The sequence below is a fragment of the Antechinus flavipes genome, chromosome 2 (genome assembly GCF_016432865.1).
Source record: "Antechinus flavipes isolate AdamAnt ecotype Samford, QLD, Australia chromosome 2, AdamAnt_v2, whole genome shotgun sequence".
Classification (NCBI taxonomy): Eukaryota; Metazoa; Chordata; class Mammalia; order Dasyuromorphia; family Dasyuridae; genus Antechinus; species Antechinus flavipes.
Genome location: NC_067399.1, coordinates 512,002,800 through 512,019,999, shown reverse-complemented (window position 1 = coordinate 512,019,999; position 17,200 = coordinate 512,002,800). Strand labels below are relative to the sequence as shown.

Sequence of the window (17,200 nt, the reverse complement as noted above, 5' to 3'; positions counted from 1 at the left end):
CCATCTTCCCAAAGCTACATTCAGGAAGACTGCTCCTTCTAGTCCATAAGGGGGAGGGGGAAGTTAGTGTTAAGGGGGTTAGGGTGATGGGAGTAGGAAGCAATCAGATCGGTTGTTATTTATGAAAAAAGATAGCTAAGAAATTGAATTTAGGGAAAAAGATACATATAAGCACAATCCTAAATTATTGTCTGGAGTTTAAAAACATGAAGACAGCAAAATTAGGGATAATTTAATGCCACAATTCATTATCATGTATAAGAAACATTTAAGCCTTAAAGCAGAAAGACTAAGCTAGGAAAAATCCTGGAAGCACTACTATACAGCTTTGATCACTTTTGTATCAAAGATAAAAGATTGTGGCTCAAATTGGTGGCTCTACCAATTTGTAGGAATTTGATTTCATTTATATTTCTGGTAAGAAACAGAAAAGTCCTGGGTTCTCCTATAAGGAATCCATAGAGCTTTGGGTTTTTGTGTTCCATTGCTCTTGAGACCGTATTATCTATTTTGCAGCTATTATTTAGCTTATATAGTTAGGAAGCAATTCAAGAGAGATAACTTAGGGATTTTTAGAAGACCTCATAAATAGGAGTAAGGAGAATGGTCCAATAACAATCGAGCCCTCACCTTTAATGGCTTTATCTTGTGCAAGAGGCAGCAAAGGTACCTGAGCTTTGCCAAGGAACCAGCCTAGCTCCAAATCGTTGTCATCAAACACATATATAGGCAGGACCATCTGCCTGAGATATTGATCCAGTTCCAAGGTCATGTGCACTGAGAAGCTGGCCTGATCACCAAAATGGGGATGGTTGCTGGCAGGAATGATGGGTGTGTCATGGTCAGAAAAGGTGAAGAATTGGTACATGGCATATGGGCTGGGTTGTGCCCCCAAACGTCGACTCCGGAGGTTGCAGCACCTGATGATTTCCACCCACAACTGATTTCTATGCTTGAAAATCTCTGATCTGCCCTGGAAAGAGGTAGGTCATTGGTTGTGGAAAAACTAGAAGACTTCTCAAATTGTGACTAGAAGATCAGAGTACTTACTGCCCACTGGGGATTGTGACCTCTTGAATTTATTCCTGTTGATGGTGATAACAAACCTAATGATCACTGTCCAAGTCTTTATTCTTTAAAATTGGCACAAAAAAGCAGCTTTGAGGAGTACTCTACACTCAAACAGTGTAATTTCAATGAAGAGAATCTAAGATAGGTGATTAAGCATCTCATCTGTATTCAAGGGAGCACACTGTGCATACCCTTCTGGCTAGATACATAGGGAGAAAGGAAAACCTTATATCCACATAAAGTATCTTTTTAGAAAATAAGTTCAAAGTACTTTTTACATATCTTTCCCCCATCCCTCTGTGGTGTTACATGCACAAAATGCATTTTAAGACAACAGACTAAAAAGTAGAACTTGTTCTTTTGAATGGGAGTCAAGACAGATAAGCTCAGAATGCTTGATTAAGGCTAATTGTTAATTTGCTAGTGCTGTTCTGATAAATTGTTGGGCAGTAGCGCCTTTGAAATATGTTGGTACAATCTCCTCACCTCCTTTGGCTGAGCCTTCCTGGCTCCAAGCACATTAGCAGACAGGTATGTTTGGGCTTTCAATCGCTTATTGTATGCCTGTAGGCTGTGTGCTATAGGAAATTTCAGCCTCATCCAGTAATCCAATGTCCCAAAGTCTTCTCCATTATTTCCTGGAGACCAGAAAATGGAACATGCATGGAAGAAACAGATGTAATAACGTGATTGAGAAGCAAAGGAAGAGATTGTGAAAACAGCTCAAGAGCAGTCAGGGAATTTGGGAAAATCCATACTAATACTAGGAGCTGTGGGAAAGCCAAGGGGGCACTTACCAGTAAGCATGGCAGTACCATGGACCTTCTCCACTGTTTCTAGCACTTTGTCAAAACGAAGCCAGCCAACTGCAAGGATATTATGGTCAAGAGCTGCAGTCTGGTGAAGGTTAATTCGGGAGAAAGCCCCTTGTAAATAGTTCAGGAAAAGGTAATCTGTTCTCACCACATACTGGGAGGTGAAATCATAGAGAGGTCGTGGTCCCACAGCCAGTGGGGTACAATGGATTTCAAAATCATAGAAGGAATAGGTACAGAAGGAGGCAAGCTGGGTATCTCTAGCTTGGGAAAGGGCTGCAGATGACAGATAGGCCTGGTGAATATGTAGTTCAAAAAGGTTTTCACCTTGGTGCAGCTGAAGACAGTCTACCATATTCTCTTCATGGACTGGCATTTCCAGATGCAGTGGAAACTTCAGGGTACCATAAGCTACATCTTTGAGCTGTGCTAAAGAGGAAAGAAAACTACCTCTTCATTCAAGAGCTGAGTAGTAAAGTAACTTGAAAAGGACTAAAAGTGGCCATGTCGAGCAGCAGCGTGATTTTTCTAGGGGCAAAGAGCTATGACTGGGACCCTTTTTAACGTCAAATATAAAATCTGTTACTGACATGCCAAATAAAACCTATGTTTCTTGTGAGAGAATTGACCAAATGAATGATTGAAAAGCCAACACTCTATGTAATACATACATCAAGCTTAGAAAAACATTGTTTGTAAAATTTTACCAACCAGATAAGACTGTTTTAGAAAAACAGATGGGGAAAAGGGAATAATCACTTCTTAGTGCCAGGCACTCATCTCACTTGAACTTCACAACAATCCTTCTAGCTAGATATTATTCCTCATTTTACAGTTGAGGAAATTGAGGCAATCAAAAAGTTAAGTGACTTACTCAGGATTATACAACAAATATTTGCTTGAAATTGGATTCAAATTCACTTCCCTGATTTACTCTAGCTTCTCACTCTTATCTACTGTGACTCCTGGTGAAGCTCTGACAGGGTTTGTGGAAGGATCATTTTAAGAAATTTAGTGTATTATTGCCAACAAGTAGAATAGGCTTGTAACAGTGAATAAAGGAAGAGCAAAGTATGTCATATTCTCTTAAGAGTTGTCCTATAGAGACGGTATGACATATGTGACTACCTATCATGTCTCTAATAGTCACATTCAATTATTGAGCCCCCTCTATCACAGACGGTCTATTGCAAGATGCCTTGTGGGGCCCTGGTGTCTTAACTTTCTTACTGGATCAATGACAAGGAAAGGGACAAGAGGAGAACCACATAATTTGTTTTCATTGAGTGCAGTATTAGTCACAATTTATGTTAGATGAACTAGAAAGGAAAAAATGCAAAGAAGTAAGCAATGCTGATAGTGAGAGGGGCAGCCACATACAGCCCACCTACCTAAGATCTGGACAATTAATTACCTTTCACGAGGCACCCATTAGCTTCAGCCTATAGTCTGATGTAAAGTAGTGTGGATCTTAATGGAAAAACCATAAAGACTGGAGGACAGAGCAAGAAGCAAGTGACCAGTCTTCACAATACTCTGATCATATTTCATGTACTTAAGAGAAAGAGAGTAAGTCACTTACTGTAGCACACAATGAAACAATGACAAGAGAAGCAAGCTCTTTTTCTACAGAGCAAATCTTATGAAAAAGATAGAATATAGAGGAATGAGAAGGGCCTACATAATAACAGAGAGAGAATTAGAAGGGATCTTGATCCAAATCTCTCCTCTTTATAGAGATAGACAGGGAGGTTAAGTTAGTTGCCCAAAGATCTCAAGTAGTAAACTTCAGAGGCACAATTTTAATCCAGACTGAGTCTGAGAACCAACAGAACAAATTTTTTTAGGGAAGTCACATGAGGAGATGGGGTTAGTAAGGAACCCTCAATGAGTAAAACAGATGGCAGTTCCGTAGCAATGGCTGGAATAAGAGGGAAGAAGCTTTAACTAAATTCAGCCATAAGTCTGTGGCTTCCAAAACTACCTTCCAGCTGTTGAATGCGATTGTTCTTGAGGTCCAGCAGTTGATTCAACTTTTCCCACTCTTCCTTGTGCTCTTTCTCACTATTATCAGCTTTTATCTTCACAATTTCCAGTTCATCCTGAAACAAAATGACTTTTTATCTTTTCTATATTTTCATCATTATGGCTTAAGACTTTCTAAGTCAGGGATGCTTAACCCTTTCTGTAACATATATCCCTATGGCTTTCTAGTGCAGCTGATGGACCCCTTTCCAGAATAATGTATTTAAATGTCTAAAGTATACTTTTTGGACAGGACAATTGAACAGGAACCAATTGAAGTTAATAGGTCATATAGCTAATATATGTCTGAGACCAAATTTGACTTCATGTCTTCCAGGGATGGTATTCTATCTACCACACCACTTAGTTGCCTCAAATATGTAGGATTTCTTTTATTTTTAATTTATTAATTATTTTGGTTATACATGTACCAACATGTTAAACTTATTTCCATATTAGTCATGTCATTAGTCATAGAATTTCAAAGGAAATAATATATATTTTTTAAAGTTCATGGACTTCAGGTAAAATACTTTTTAAGGAATTCAGGAAAAGCTAGGTTAGGGGATATTCTACCAATATATTTTTCAAGAAAAGACTATTCATATAGATTTTTCAGGGAACCCTTCAATTATGGCATTATCCCTGGAAACAATTGATGTAGTAGTGTCATAGAGTGTCATATTCTTAGGAACAGCAAAAATGTTTTCTAGAAGTGGAACAAGAGCTTCACATTCCCCATAGGCAGTAGCTGTTCCCTGACTCTTATTGCCAATGTTTTATGAAAACACTGTTGTCTTTCATCCTCTGTAATGGGAATAGATATCAGCTTTGCTAACAATGGCACAATGCCTAGATGTGACAACCCAGGAGGAGGTTGCACTAGCTACTGTTTAACCTTGGTGTCCTCCTAATTAAGAATGCTTTCCCAGATTATGGCCACTTCCTGCACCCTCCTTTCTCTGCACCTGATAGTGCTTGTTGATCTGGTGCTGCAAAAGGAGCATGTCTCTTGTCTTCTCCAGTTCTAGGGCAGTTTCTGCATGTGCCGCCTTCATCTGATTGTAAGCCCAAGACAGGTTCTTTTCCTCCTCTTTGATTTCTTGTGGAGGATTCAGTTCCTGTGTCTTCAAAGAGAAAATAATTGGTTAAAAACCATTTTATATATGATAAATGTAGTAATAAATTTCCTCTATTAAAGAAGTGGTCTGTCTTCTACAATAGCATGGCTGCTCGGCCATCTAATGCCTTAACACTTGACCAAACACACCAAGTTTGTAAGAAAGATGATCCAGGGCATGTGCTCCTTATGAGATATGGGATCAGGAATTGTTAAAGGTCTCCCAAGGAGAAACAAATCTTTAAGTTCCTCCAAAAAAAGAGTGGGCATTCACATTCCAGGCCAAGAGGGAGAGAGAGGAGCTCAGCAACATCCTAGCTGCCATGAGGAAGATTGTTGCCAAAAAGGGTTAAACTAGACCTGGCCTAACTTGCCTGTTTACTTAATACTTCACAAATTTTTTTTAATGATAGCTGGTAGAATGTTATCAACAGATTTTGCCAAATATTTTCTGTAAGGGACAGTACAAACTACAATCAAATGCTCTGGGTTCCAATCTTAGCTTTTCTATGATCATGAACAACCTCTCTAGTCTTTGTATTCCTCATCTAGAAAATGAAGGAGAGAGAAGAAACTCATATTCATTCCCAGAGAAGAAACTGATTATGTCTGAAAATAGATTGAAGCAAACACAAGAGCCCTTTGCCTCTATGTTCAAAGCTAAGGCTTAGAGTTGTACGAGGAGCGAGGGACAATGCCCCCTTTATCCCAAGGGCAGAGCTCAACCATAAAAAAGGCACAAAAGAGGAAATAAAAAGAGAAGAAAATGATCAAGAAATAAAAAAGAACCATAATCAGCCACTATGGTGACAGGGAAAACTCAGAAGACAACAAAATGTCCACAGAGGAAATCTCAATGTGATATGAATTGGTCTCAAGCCCAAAGAGGCTTCTTGAAAGTACTCATAAAAAATTTTAAAAGACAAGAGAGGTAGAAGAAAAAAATGAGAAAAGAAACAAGAGGTATACGAAAGTGAATCAAAAGTTTGGAAAAGGAAGGGAGAAATTGACTAAATTAAACAATTTCTTTAAAAATATAATTGGCCAAATGCAAAAAAAAAGAAAAAGAAAAATCCACTGAAGAAAACACCTTGACAAGTAGAATTAAGCAAATGGGAAGAGATAAAAGCTAACTGAAGAAAATCACACATTAAATACTGGGATGGGTCAAATGGAAGGTAATGATTCTTTGAGACATTAAGAATCAGTCAAACAAACTAAAAAGAATGAAAAAATTAAAGAAAATGCAAAATTCCTCATTTGAAAAACAGCTAAGCTGAAAAATAGATCCAGGAGAGACAATTTAAAAATTATTGGTCTACTTGATGGCCATGACCAAAAAAAGAGCCTGGTAGCATTGTTCAAGATAGCATTAAAGAACTTCAACAACAATACTAGATGATGATCAATTCTGATTGGTCGTGGCTCTCTTCAATAATAAGATGGACCAAATCAGCTGTTTGTTCAATAACAAGTAGAACCAGCTACACCCAGCAAAAGAACTCTGGGAAATGAATGTGAACCACTACAAAGCATTCCCAATCCCTCCATTTTTGTCCACCTGCACTTTTTATTTCCTTCACAGGTTAATTGTACATTATTTCAAAGTCTGATTCTTCTTGTGCAGCAAAGTAACTGTATGGATATGTATACATATATTGTATTTAACATATACTCTAACATATTTAACATGTATCATTTAACATATACTTTAACATATTTAACATGTATTAGTGTACCTGCCATCTGGGGGGATAGTGGAGGGAAGGAGGGGAAAAATTGGAACAATTGTCAATGCTGAAAAATACCCATACATATATCTTGTAAATAAAAAGCTATAAAAAAAGATATCATTAAAGAAAACTGCTCTGATATACTAGAACCAAAGGAGAAAATAGTCATTGAAAGAATTCATTGATCACCTCTGCAAAGAGATCCCACAAGGAAACCCCACAGAATACCAGCTCCAGAACTCCAAAACTCCAGAACTATAATCTCAAGGAAAAAATATTGCAAGCTGTCAGATAAAAACAATTCAAGTATCAAGGAGCAACAGTCAGGGATCTGGCAAACTTCTACAAGGATCTGGCAGCTTCTACAATAAAGGATTAGAGAGCTGGGAAGACCATATTCCACAATGCAAAGGACCTGAGGTTACAACCAAGAATTAACTACCCTATTAAGATTGAGCATCATTCTTTCAGAGGAGGAGATAGATCTCTTCAATGAAGTAAGAGGTTAACGAACCCAACCGTTCTGGAGAGCAATCTGGAATTATGCCCAAAAAGTTATCAAACTGTGCATACCCTTTGATCCAGCAGTGTTTCTATTGGGCTTATACCCCAAAGAGATACTAAAAAAGGGAAAGGGACCTGTATGTGCCAAAATGTTTGTAGCAGCCCTGTTTGTAGTGGCTAGAAACTGGAAAATGAATGGATGCCCATCAATTGGAGAATGGCTGGGTAAATTGTGGTATATGAATGTTATGGAATATTATTGCTCTGTAAGGAATGACCAGCAGGATGAATACAGAGAGGCTTGGAGAGACCTACATGGTAAGTGAGATGAGCAGAACCAGGAGATCATTATACACTTCGACAACGATATTGTATGAGGATGTATTCTGATGGAAGTGGATTTCTATGACAAAGAGACCTAACTGAGTTTCAATGGATAAATGACGGACAGAAACAGCTACACCCAAAGAAGGAACACTGGGAAACGAATGTGAACTATTTGCATTTTTGATTTTCTTCCCGAGTTATTTTTACCTTCTGAATCCAATTCTCCCTGTGCAACAGGAGAACTGTTCGGTTCTGCAAATATGTATTGTATCTAGGATATACTGCAACATATTTAACATATATAGGACTGCTTGCCATCTTGGGGGCGGGGGTGGAGGGAGGGAGGGGAAAAAATGAAACATAAGAGAGTGCAAGGGATAATGTTGTAAAAAATTACCCTGGCATGGATTCTGTCAATACACAGTTATTATTAAATAAAATAAAATTTAAATTTAAAAAAAATGAAGTAAGAGGTTTTAAATCATTTCTATTTGAAAAAAAAAAAAACAGAATTAAACAGAAAATCTGATCTTCAAACGCAGGACTCAAGAGAAGCATAAAAAAGATAAACAGGGAAAAATATGTATGTTATTTAAAGGTTAAACTGTTTACATTCCTAGATGGGAAAATTATTATTGGGGCAGTTAAGAGGGAGCATACATGGAAGGAGGATGTGATTGTGATGTCAAAGAAAAATACATTAAGGAGTGAAAATAGGATTGTACTGGGAGAAGAGGAAAGGGTAAAATATAATGGGAAAAATTAGATCACATGATGAGGCACAAAAGATCTATTACAACAGCAGGAAAGAAAGGAGGAAGAGGAGAATTGTCCAAAGTCTAATCTCATCAGTTTCAGCTCAAAGAGAGAATAGCAATCACAGAGTTGAGTATAAAAGTTATCTTACCCTATAAAAGAGGAGGAGGAGAAAAGGGAAAGAAAAGAGAAGGGGGGGGGGGGTTGGATAGAAGGGGAGGCAGAAATACTAGGATAAAGGGGTAAGAGGAGAGATGATAATAGGGAAGGCTATACAGGGCTATATATATATATGCCCTGTATAGGGCAGAGTGGGTTAGAAACAAACTACTACTAAGGTGGGACAAAATGAGAAGAGAGAACAGAAGTATATACAGGGGAGAAAGTAGGATGGAAGGAAACAGAGGTGATAATCATAATTGAATGTCAATGGGATGAACTCTCGGATAAAATGGAAGCAAATAGAGTGGATTAAAAAACAGAATCTTATAATTTGTTGTTTACAAGAAACACATTTGAAACAGATATACATATAGAATAAGGGTAAAAAACTGGAGCAGAAACTACTATGCTTTTAGCTAAAGCAGATAATGGAGGAGCCTGGAATAGATCACATCTAAGGTCTTTTCCAGTTTTACATCTATGATTTTAGGATCCCATAAACCTGTGAGGCTACTCTTTTGTTTCCTTGTATTTTAAATAGAAGCACATATTTTAAACATATGAGAAGGCAAGATAGGGGGCAGCGAGGTGGTGCAGTGAAAAGAACACCAGCCTTGAAGTCAGGAGGACCTGAGTTCAAATCTGATCTCAGATACTTAATACTTCCTAGCTATGTGACCCTGGACAAGTCACAACTCCAATTGCCTCAGCAAAAAAAAAAAAAAAAAAAAAAAAAAGAAAGGAGGAGGAGACAAGATTAAGTTTACAATTAATAAAACCTGATTTCCCAAGAATTTGTACATTGTGATATATTCTCTATCCTCACTTTTCTCAAAGTCCCTACTATTTTTTGTATTCAGTGTTTGACTTAAGATACAAATTATTTAGTTGTTGACTTATTCTCTTTACTGTTTTTATAAGGGTATTGATCCAGCATTAAAGACCATAACCCTTCTCATTGATCAGAAATAATTACCTGTGTTTCAAAAACAAACAAAAAAAAAAAACCCAAACCAACTCTTATACCTGTGTTTCTTTAGTATAATCTTGATACGAAGGTTGCAAAATATCTGGATCTGATTGACTACTAGTAGTGGTAGTAGTGGCAGTTTTCTGTTGGAGAAGTTCTACTTCCTTTTTATGTTTCATTAGCATCTGGGTGACTTCCTGCTTCAGGTCGGCATTTTCAGCTGGAGAAAGAAACAAGTGAGGCTGGCAAAGGCATTTAAAGGATTTTCTTGCTAAGATTTTTGAGCAAGTAAAAATAAAAAAATATTTGTTGCTGCCCAAGGTTACCTTAGTAAATTAGGAACTATTAGAACAAGCAGCGGTTGAATTTACCTTCCTTATGCCTCTTCTCCAATTCTCTTTCATGTTCTTTATACTCATCAGTAACTGAATTTAGGTGCTACCACTTTAGGATTCTTAACAGATCTTTGTATTTTTTTCCTTTACTTTTCTTTTAATTCCTTGCCATTTCACTCATTTTCCTATTATTTCTTGGGTAGAGACACAAGGAAGACCTTGTTGCATATATGAATTTGATATGGCAAATGATGGGTTGCAATCCTCCTGAGGAATCTGAAGCAGGGTTCTATGGAAGTTTAATTATTGGAGTCACATATCAAATTTGCTTGCCTCTAATACTTGAATCCCATAACTAAGAGTTATATAAAATCAGAAAAAAATCTTCCAACAAGTAAGGATTTGTTAATCATCAATAAACTTCAGGAGTTCCATGATCAAAAAGGTAGCTCCTGATTATAACAGACTTTTGAGATTTACAGGTTGCATAATAAATTAGGTAAAGGAGAATATTAATTTGCAATCTTCCCAGGAAGTAAAACATGGAAGACAAAAACAACTCAACAAAAAACTAATTCTACTTTAGATGAAAATATTACAAAAGGTGGGAAAGTATAAAGGTTTGTCTGTGTCACTCTTCTTTGATTGTAAATATTACCTGATTTCTGGTATCTTATCCTAGCCAACTATAACTACCTAATAAATTCAATTTAACAAACATTTATTTAGTACGTATTGTATACCTCTTAGAAACTGGTTAGTAGAGAGACTAATGCTTTAGTGAAATATGAGTCCTGAATTCATGGGGATTACAGACTATTAAGAGTATATAGATTACAGATTTAGCATATGGGCATACGTATAGATAACCAAAATACTGATGATGCCCTAAAACCTCACCATTATCTGCAAAAAGAGTGTGTTAAATGAAATTACATGGGCTTATACATAAAAACACATTTTTAAAAATAGCATATAGAGTGCTCTTAAAAATGTAGAAGTTAAGAAGGGAATGATAATGTTCCTAAAAATGTAGTGCTTCTATAATTCCTTAACTGGCAGTCTATCAATAGAAGCTTATAATAATGTTACTGATTAGTTTCAACCTGTACCATCTGTCTTGAACTTTATAGACCTATAAAAACAGAACTTGCCATGTTGACAAGTTTTTATAAGGCAGATTTAAGAGAAATTAAAGCATCTCTCTTCTTTGGGGAAAAAAAAAAAAACTAGTGTGGCAGATGCTGTCAATGAGCAACAGTGTGATGGAACTCCTTAACAATTCTACCCATTATAATGTGTATATATGTGTATTTGTGTGTGTGTGTGTGTGTGTGTGTATCTTTAAGGTTTACAAAGTACTTTCTTTTGTTACTGTTTTTCATTTATATCCAAACTTCATGATATCATTTAGGGTTTTCTTGGAAAAGTACTAAAGCCAAGTACATACTTTCTAATACAGTATATATCTATCTCACAACAGCCTGATGTTATTTTATTTTACAGAAGTAGGAAAGGAAGACTAAAAGACACAGAAGGGGAATGATTAGTCTAGCTTCCCACAACTAAATTCATATGTGTCACAGGGCCTTCCTTACATCTCCATCCAGAAGAGGAAAAATGGGTGAAACATTAAGGAAATAAAAGTGACAAAATTAGAGGGATATGTTAAGAATCCTAAGGCATTAGCACCTTTTAGTTATTGATGAATAACAACTAAGGAAGGATCTTTAAGGTGAAAATTTGAACTAGCTCTTCCAGGGCTCTACCCACTGAAACACCTTGTCACTTACCCTGTTCCTTAGCCAACTGAACCAAGATCTTTCTCTTCTCTGCTACTTCAGAATCCAGCTGCTCTTGTAGATGAGAGACTTTCTGCTGAAGCCGTTCCTTCATGAGGTCAGTGCTCCAGTGAGGCTGATTGCTGCTATTTAACATGCTGGGAATGTTGAGAGAAGTGTGAGGGAGAGAGGAAATATCAGATGAACAATTTGAGGTTGTCAACATGGCTTTCATTTTCCATAGTTTTAGCATATCCTATGTTTAGGACCTCATCTGCTCCCCTTCATGTTCTTCCTGCCCCCGTTGGATACCCAACTGTCATTTCCTAACTGCCTCAGAACCTTTGGGGGCCTGTAGAACACTCCATCTGTCATGCTCTTGGGTTTATCACACCCACCCACCCCCAGTCCCTAGGCCGGCCAAAAATCACTATCTTGCCCCCCAGGGCTCTTCTCCATTATAATATGGTTTTCATTAGCCTGGAACTATGAACCAAGATATTTTTAAAGACAGATTGTCTCCATTCTAAGGGAAATTATTTCCCTTCCTCTCTATCCAAGAGATCAAATTCAGAAATAACTTCCCTCTTTAACTAAATTTTAAAATTATAGGACTTGAGAGCAAGGAATGTAGCTATCTTCTTTATGTCTCCATTGCCAGATCTCTTATATGTACTCTTATGTCTAGCTGTGAAATCATATGGGGCAAAGGAAGATAGTCTATAGGAAGATATTTTTGGGGTATGTGGTGTATGTGTGTGTGCACATGCATGTGTGCGTATATACATGGGCAGCCAGGTGGTACAGTGGACGATGCTGGACCTAGAGTCAGGAGGACTTGAGTTCATATTGAAGCCTCATACATTTATTAGCTGTGTGACCTTGGGCAAATCACTTAAATTCTGTTCACCTCAATTCCTCATTTGTAAAATGAGCTGGAGAAGGAAATGGCAAACAGCTCCATTATCTTTGCAAAGAAAACTCTAAATGGCATCATAGAGAGTTGGATATGATAGAAACAATCAACAATAACAACAACAAAGATGAGACACACACACATTTATTATAGCCAACTTTTAAGCTAGTTTATACAAATGAGTGTCATAAATCTGAGGTGTTGATCACAGTGACCTATAGACACCCAAGGGCAGTCTAAATATATTAAAATGTAACTGGGAAATACTTAAAATAAATAAAAATACAATAAAACATATAATATGTGATTTTCTAAATCAATATGCAGTCTGCTAGAAACATTATATATGGTTAGTGGTACATTTTTATTAAATTTAACATCACTGTCATGGATGATTTTAAAAAGAGGGTAATAATCATTTGGGGAAGAAGGACTTTTAAATAATCTTTTTTAATAAGTCTTTTCAAATTTTATTTTACTTAGGCTAATATTAAAACTAGACTGCATTCCTTGAGCATACTTGCAACTTATAGCCCAAGAAGTTTCTAACTGACAGTAGAAAGCTAGGCCTGGTTTTAATATGTATCTCAGATAATTAAGAATTCACTATATTTCTTTATTTGAATTGAAGTTCCCAAGCTGCTCACCAAGATTCATCATTTTAGGAATATATGTAGGTATAATAACTGCCCTGAGCCTTCCTCAGTTCTCCTGAATCAGGATAGAACCCTCTTTTTTCTATCCTCTTCCTTGGTACTCCCTTTGTACTCACTTTTTTAAGAGTCTGTCATGATTTCCCTTCAGCAGATTTCTCTCTCTTTTTAAATCCTCCACTCTGTCCTGAAACTGAGGGGGGGAAATGACATTTTTAATTATTTAAAAACTAATGCTTCAAGTTTATAAGAGCTTGTTGGTTTCTCTCTTCACCACCAAATTAATATTTTCTTTGCCTGTTTCCAGTAATCATGTTGGAGGAGCCAACGTAGGAAAGCATCATTCCAAACCAAAGAATCCTTTTGGACTAAGCGAGAGAGTAGGGAATGACAAAGGTGCTGCTGAAATTAAACATTGAGAAACCTGGAAGAATGGTTTCATGTATGGCTATGAAAGAAAATGACTCGGCTACTATTTAAAGCTGCAAACTTTACTCCCTTGCAATGAGAAATCCCAGAGCTATAGAACTAAACCCACACTGCAATGCTTTCCTAATAATGAAGATGAGGGGATTCTAGGTCAATCTTTAAACAATACTTATTGCATTCTATTATGCATAAGACTGTACATCAAAGAAAGAGGAATAAGAACAGTTCCTGCCCTTAAAGGACAAATACAAATGGGAAGAGAGAATAAACAATAAGAAAATTTAAAAATACTTGCATTAACAGGCACAGGTTAAAATGATGCAAGCTATGTGTACTTAAAGCACTAGCAAGCACAAGAAGACATGTAAATTAATTTAATTATATAATTTTAAAAATCTACATGTGAAAACTATTATACCCAAGATAAAAAGAAAAGAAAATGGCAATTAGAAAAAAAAAGTACGTGATATACCTCATAAAGTCACAAAATCTAGAATTTATAAGGAGATGCTATAAAAGTATAATAAAAGTGCATGATAGAAATGATATAAAATGATACACCCCAATGATAAAGCTCTAATAGATCCATATATCCAATGAATAAGTAACCCAGAGATTTGAATAATTTACAAGAGGAAATACAAATTTAAAATAAACACAATGGAAAAAGTTTAACTTCACTTAAGATTAAAACAATTGAGGTACAGTTTCACATCTAATAAATTGGCAAAAATTAACAAAAAAATCACACACCTCCAATGCCTATGGAATAATGAGGAAACTGATACACTTAAGAATTGAAAACTATATTTTCATATATTTTGAAAAATACTATTGGAAAAAAGTTTACTGCAGTTATTGCAAAGTGGTGCCATCATTTGTAGAGCAATTTGAGAGTGCACTATAGGACTTGTAAAACTGAAAATACCAATGATCTCAATATAGGAATCTACTACAAGAATATAATTTTAAAAGATGTGTACAGATATATTTATTGCAACCCTGAGTTGGAAATAGCCTATATATACAATAGTTGGAGACTGGCTAAACAAAAGGATATCTCCGTGTCATACTACCATTAAAAGGGCATGTACTACTCATGTGAAACATTAGAGGTATAAAGAAATTAGGAAGGACAAAATAAGACAAAATGCAGAAACTCAAACTAGGAAAAGAGTCTACACTATAACCACATAAAATAAGGTACAAATCTGTACATGAATGAACAACCAACAATATATTGGAAGAGGAAATTACTGACAAGTTGTTATGTACCTATTTTTATTATAAATATCTCTGAACAACTAAGTGACAGTGCACAGAGCACTGGGCTTGGAATTAGGGACATTCATCTTCAAGAGTTCAAATCCAGTCTCAGTCACTTGCTAGCTGTGTGACCCAGGGCAAATCACTTACCCCTGTTTTCCTCAGTTTTTTCATTTGTAAAATGATCATGAAAAGGAAATGGCAAACCACTTCAGTATCTTTGTCAAGAGACACCCATGGACAGTATGATCTTTGGCATAACAAAGAACTGGACATAACTGAGTAACAATAATATTTGTATTCCTGGTGCTTAGGACTATACTTTATATATGACAGACACTTAATACATATTTGCTGAAGTGAGTTGAATGACATCAGAAAAATTTGTTCAGAGCTCTTAGAGCACTAGAAATTGACAATGGATTTCTGCTTAGAAATAAGGGCTTCCATTTACACCATAAAAAGTGGGCTGAAAAGACCTAGAAAGTGACACAGCACAGAGGCTTTAAGAAGCCTCACTTTAATGAAAGATAAGTTCTTTCTGGACTGATGAATATCTTTTCCAGAAGCTCTCCAAGTGGAATTTTTGCCACCAGTCTAAATGGATTGAAAAACAAAGCCATTTGCCAGAAGACAAGGACCAAAATCATTATATTGTCTAAGTTATAGTATCTTAGAATTGCTAAAAACTGTTTAGATCTCTAGTTCAACATATATAGGACTGCTTGCCATTTAGGGGAGAGGGTGGAGGAAGGGAGGGGAAAAATCGGAACAGAGCCAAGTGCAAGGGATAATGTTGTAAAAAAAAAAAATTACCCTGGCATGGGTTCTGTCAATAAAAAGTTATTATAAAATAAAAAAAATTAAAAATATCTCTAGTTCAATTCATTCACAATTGACTGGACATAATCTACCCAGCATTTGGCAAAGCTTGTATGAAGTTTACTTACCTCTCTCACTGTAATCCTTAGAACCGACATGTCTGCCAGTTGACTTTCCAGACTCACCACCCTTTTGTTCTTTTCTTTCAGTTCTGTTTTGAGCTCATCCACTTGAGATAGCAGAGCATTATGGGATGTTCTTAACATTTCCTGATTCTGTTGCCATGTGATGAGAAAAAAGGCAAAACAGAAATTCTTGAGGTAAAAGCAGCATTCACAAAAGCTGGTTCCAGAAATAATAGCAACTCTGCTAACCCCTTGATTTACTATGGGGAGTAACTGAAACTTAAAGTAATTTATAATGTAATAGTTTTTAACACTAATATAGATGACTTTACATCATTCACTGAGATCACGTGGAATGCCTAAAGATTTCTTATAGTCATGATAATTGGAGACAAGCTGGACAAATTTGTATTGTAAACCTTATGGCTCCATTGAAAGCAACCCTGTTTGTGTATCTATCTCTGTAATCTGGCTTTGTTTTATCCACAGAAGTGTTGCTGTGGAAACAATAGTGACCCAGGAAACAATAGTGACCCAGGCATTTACTTGTGAACCAGGCAGACTATTCAAAGTTTACAAGATTCCAGGGTCTTATTCTGGCCTTTGAATGAACTTTGGGAAGAAGCCAAAAGGGCAGCTTTAGAAGAGTTACCATTCAGAGCTGACACTGTCTAGAGAAGCAGGAAAGTAATGAAGATAACAGGACGAAAGCAGGGGAAGGAGAGTAGATTCAGGACACCTTGAACGGGCTGATGAGGACACACTTTCTCTAACACCCATGTTTTCTAGGTCTGTTTCACTGACCAAGAACTAGTCCAAACTTATTGTAGTGGCAGTGGAGCACTGGAGACTTAGAAACTCTGGGTAGCTGGCCCACTTCATTAGCAAATACTTCAATCCCTTTACTTACATGGCCATGACTCCGTGGGTGTGGCAAAGCCGGGTTATTGAGGCTTTTTTCTTTTTTAATACATCTCATCTTAAAATTGGAGTGAAGGAGGGAATGGAGCAGAGCAAGAAAAAGTATCTTTGCACTCGGGATAGATCCTAGGACTGTGAATTCACTGGTATGAGCAAATGCCCTCTACAAGTGCAGGTGGGCACCTCTGAAACTTATAAAGAGTTGCCTAGAGGGGACAGCTAGATGGCACAGCAGTAGTTAGAGCACTGGTCCTTGAGTCTAGAGAATCTAAATTCATAATCCAGCCTCAGATATTTATTAGCTGTGTGATTTTGAGCTAGTCTCTTATTAATATCATTGCCTCAAAAAAAAAGAAAAAGTTGCCTAGAGCAGAGTTGTTAAACTCCAGTACAGCACCAGCAAAACTCCATAATATGGTCCAACCAGATTAAAAAGTAATTGGGAAATGTTTAACAGAATAAATTAAAA

The 17,200-nt window shown here is 36.7% G+C and overlaps 1 protein-coding gene across 4 annotated transcripts in view; it reads right to left on the bottom strand.

Moving 5' to 3' along the window:
• The window catches only part of RPGRIP1 (RPGR interacting protein 1), a 31,466-nt gene extending 15,341 nt beyond the window's left edge, over positions 1–16,125 (bottom strand). For 2 of the 4 annotated variants that reach the window (XM_051980413.1, XM_051980412.1), the window contains exons 1-8: positions 15,814–16,041; positions 13,288–13,361; positions 11,612–11,757; positions 9,540–9,703; positions 4,880–5,038; positions 3,871–3,988; positions 1,558–1,709; positions 631–973 (exon numbers count right to left, since the gene is read on the bottom strand). In XM_051980413.1, the coding sequence (XP_051836373.1) occupies positions 631–973; positions 1,558–1,709; positions 3,871–3,988; positions 4,880–5,038; positions 9,540–9,703; positions 11,612–11,757; positions 13,288–13,361; positions 15,814–15,951 (1,294 nt within the window). In that variant the 5' untranslated portion in view covers positions 15,952–16,041. Of the gene's footprint in view, positions 1–630; positions 974–1,557; positions 1,710–3,870; positions 3,989–4,879; positions 5,039–9,539; positions 9,704–11,611; positions 11,758–13,287; positions 13,362–15,813 lie in introns of all 4 variants that reach the window. The other 2 variants (XM_051980414.1, XM_051980415.1) reach the window with 2 other exon arrangements.
• Between the last annotated feature and the right edge of the window lie 1,075 nt (positions 16,126–17,200).